General features: G+C 41.7%; 1 protein-coding gene across 3 annotated transcripts in view; it reads left to right on the top strand.

Annotated features, from left to right (window-relative positions):
- The window catches only part of LOC104746918 (9-cis-epoxycarotenoid dioxygenase NCED6, chloroplastic), a 4,052-nt gene extending 2,054 nt beyond the window's left edge, over positions 1 to 1,998 (top strand). Inside the window, exon 2 of one of the 3 annotated variants that reach the window (XM_010468467.2) lies at positions 674 to 1,998. In XM_010468467.2, coding sequence (XP_010466769.1) covers positions 674 to 1,830 — 1,157 coding nt within the window. In that variant the 3' untranslated portion in view covers positions 1,831 to 1,998. Of the gene's footprint in view, positions 1 to 6 lie in introns of those variants that run through there. The other 2 variants (XM_019237400.1, XM_010468466.2) reach the window with 2 other exon arrangements.

Below are 2,693 nucleotides of genomic sequence, written 5' to 3'. Positions count from 1 at the left end.
CAAAAAAAAAAAAAAAACATTTACTTATAAAACGTGACAATACTTTTCATGTTTATGCTAAGGTCGCTCACAAATTAACCCACCATGCAACACTCTCTTCGTTCTGATCTTCTTCGTTCGAAGACTTCTTCTTCTTCTCACTTACTTCCACAAACCAAACATGTAAACATCTCCCGACGAGTTCTTATCAACCCTTTCAAGATAACAACACTTCCTGATCTCCCTCCTCTCTTCAAATCTCCGGTCACGCCACCACCGGTTAAGCTCAAACCAACCCATCCAAACTTAAACCCTCTCCAGAAGCTAGCGGCTACGATGCTCGACAAGATTGAGTCCTCTATCGTCATACCGATGGAGCAGAATCGACCGCTTCCTAAACCGACCGATCCAGCGGTTCAATTATCAGGTAACTTCGCTCCGGTTCAAGAATGTCCGGTTCAAAACGGTTTAGAAGTCGTTGGTCAGATTCCTTCTTGTCTACGAGGAGTTTACGTGCGTAACGGCGCTAACCCTATGTTTCCACCGTTAGCCGGACACCATTTGTTTGACGGTGACGGAATGATTCACGCCGTTAGTATCGGTTCTGATAACCAGGTTAGTTACAGCTGCCGGTACACTAAAACGAACCGGCTTGTTGAAGAAACCAAGCTTGGAAGATCGGTTTTTCCTAAACCAATCGGCGAGCTTCACGGCCATTCCGGTCTAGCTCGACTCGCTCTCTTCGCGGCTCGAGCTGGGATCGGTCTCGTGGACGGGACACGTGGCATGGGTGTAGCCAACGCCGGTCTTGTCTTCTTCAACGGGAGGTTATTAGCCATGTCGGAAGATGATCTCCCTTACCAAGTGAAGATCGACGGTCAAGGAGACCTCGAGACGATCGGACGGTTCGGGTTCGACGATCAGGTCGACTTCTCAGTGATAGCGCATCCTAAGGTGGACGCTACCACAGGTGATCTGCACACGCTGAGCTACAACGTTTTGAGGAAACCTCATCTCAGGTATCTTAAATTCGACACGTGCGGGAAAAAGACACGTGACGTGGACATCACGCTCCCTGAACCAACGATGATTCATGATTTCGCCATAACCGAGAATTTTGTCGTTATACCGGATCAGCAAATGGTATTCAAATTAACCGAAATGATTCGGGGCGGGTCACCGGTTATCTATGAAAAAGAGAAAATGTCAAGATTTGGGGTTTTGTCAAAGCAGGATCAGACCGGGTCGGGTATAAATTGGGTCGACGTACCAGATTGTTTCTGTTTCCATCTATGGAACGCGTGGGAAGAGAGAACCGAAGATGGAGATCCGGTTATTGTCGTACTCGGGTCGTGTATGAGTCCACCCGACACGATTTTCAGTGAATCAGGAGAACCAACCCGGATTGAGTTAAGTGAGATCCGGTTAAACATGCGGACAAAAGAATCGAACCGGAGAGTTATTGTAACCGGGATAAATTTAGAAGCGGGTCAAATAAACCGAAGTTTTGTGGGACGGCAAAACCGGTTCGTTTACTTGGCAATAGCTGATCCTTGGCCTAAATGCAGTGGCATCGCTAAGGTAGATATTGAAAACGGTACCGTGACAAAGTTCAATTACGGACCAGGCCGGTTTGGTGGCGAACCGTATTTTGTACCAGAAAAAGATGGAGAAGACGAAGGTTATGTTCTGGGGTTTGTGAGGGACGAAGAAAGAAACGAGTCCGAGTTTGTCGTGGTTGACGCAAAGGATATGAAGCAAGTCGCTGCGGTGCGTCTGCCGGAGAGGGTACCTTACGGTTTCCATGGAACGTTCGTGAGCGAGAATCAGTTGAAAGAACAAGTTTCCTGATCGCAATTGTAATGCAACCCCCTAGTTTAAGTTACTCATATTGATTATTTTAGTGGTGTTGGCTTCTTTAGCGTGATTATTATTAGTTTTAGTAATGATTCTCTAAATTATTTATAAACTGTAGCAGATGATGATATTAACAAAGAAGTCCAATTTCTATTACCGTAATGAGTTTATCGTGACGTGATAAAATAAAAGTTTAAAATGTTGGTAATGTACCACTTTCATGTGTGTTTATTACAAACTTTATTATATATAACAACATTCAATTTGTTTCAAATGTTATTTATCTATATTGTCGTTACATACTGAAACAGCAATAATCTAAATCTTTACCTTTGACACGCTAAGGATTCCGTGACTTTGTAACAAATTTAGAATTACAATTATTGGTTACAAGTTAGAACGAAGTTAGAAGTAACCGAAAAAACTCATTGTCCCACGTGATCCAAAAGCAAAACATTAATGTCTCAGATTCCACTAATTAATTTGTGTGTTACTTTCATAATTGAAAAATTTGTAACTATTAGTAATAAGGTTGAAGTGGTCCATTTTTTTTTCATATAACGTTTTTGCAGCCAATAAAACTTGGGACACTAAAAAATGTCACGACAGCGATGAATGATAATTGTCACTAGCTAAAATTAAGTGACTATAATAGTATTCGAAAAACTATGGGACGATGCATTTGTTATGGAGTTTTAGTATAGTAGTCTATCACTCAAAAGTTTGTTAAGTTATATATTAGCATAATTTCAATAAAAAACCTATACCATACTTGGGTCAATGGGATCTAGATTCATCATTGAAGGTAAACTGTGATTCTTAACAAGAACAACAAATAAACCCTTACTATACATAAG

This window comes from Camelina sativa, chromosome 15 (genome assembly GCF_000633955.1).
Source record: "Camelina sativa cultivar DH55 chromosome 15, Cs, whole genome shotgun sequence".
In the NCBI taxonomy this organism is placed as follows: Eukaryota; Viridiplantae; Streptophyta; class Magnoliopsida; order Brassicales; family Brassicaceae; genus Camelina; species Camelina sativa.
The sequence above is the reverse complement of the archived record's forward strand: the minus strand, read 5'-3'. Positions and strand labels throughout refer to the sequence as shown.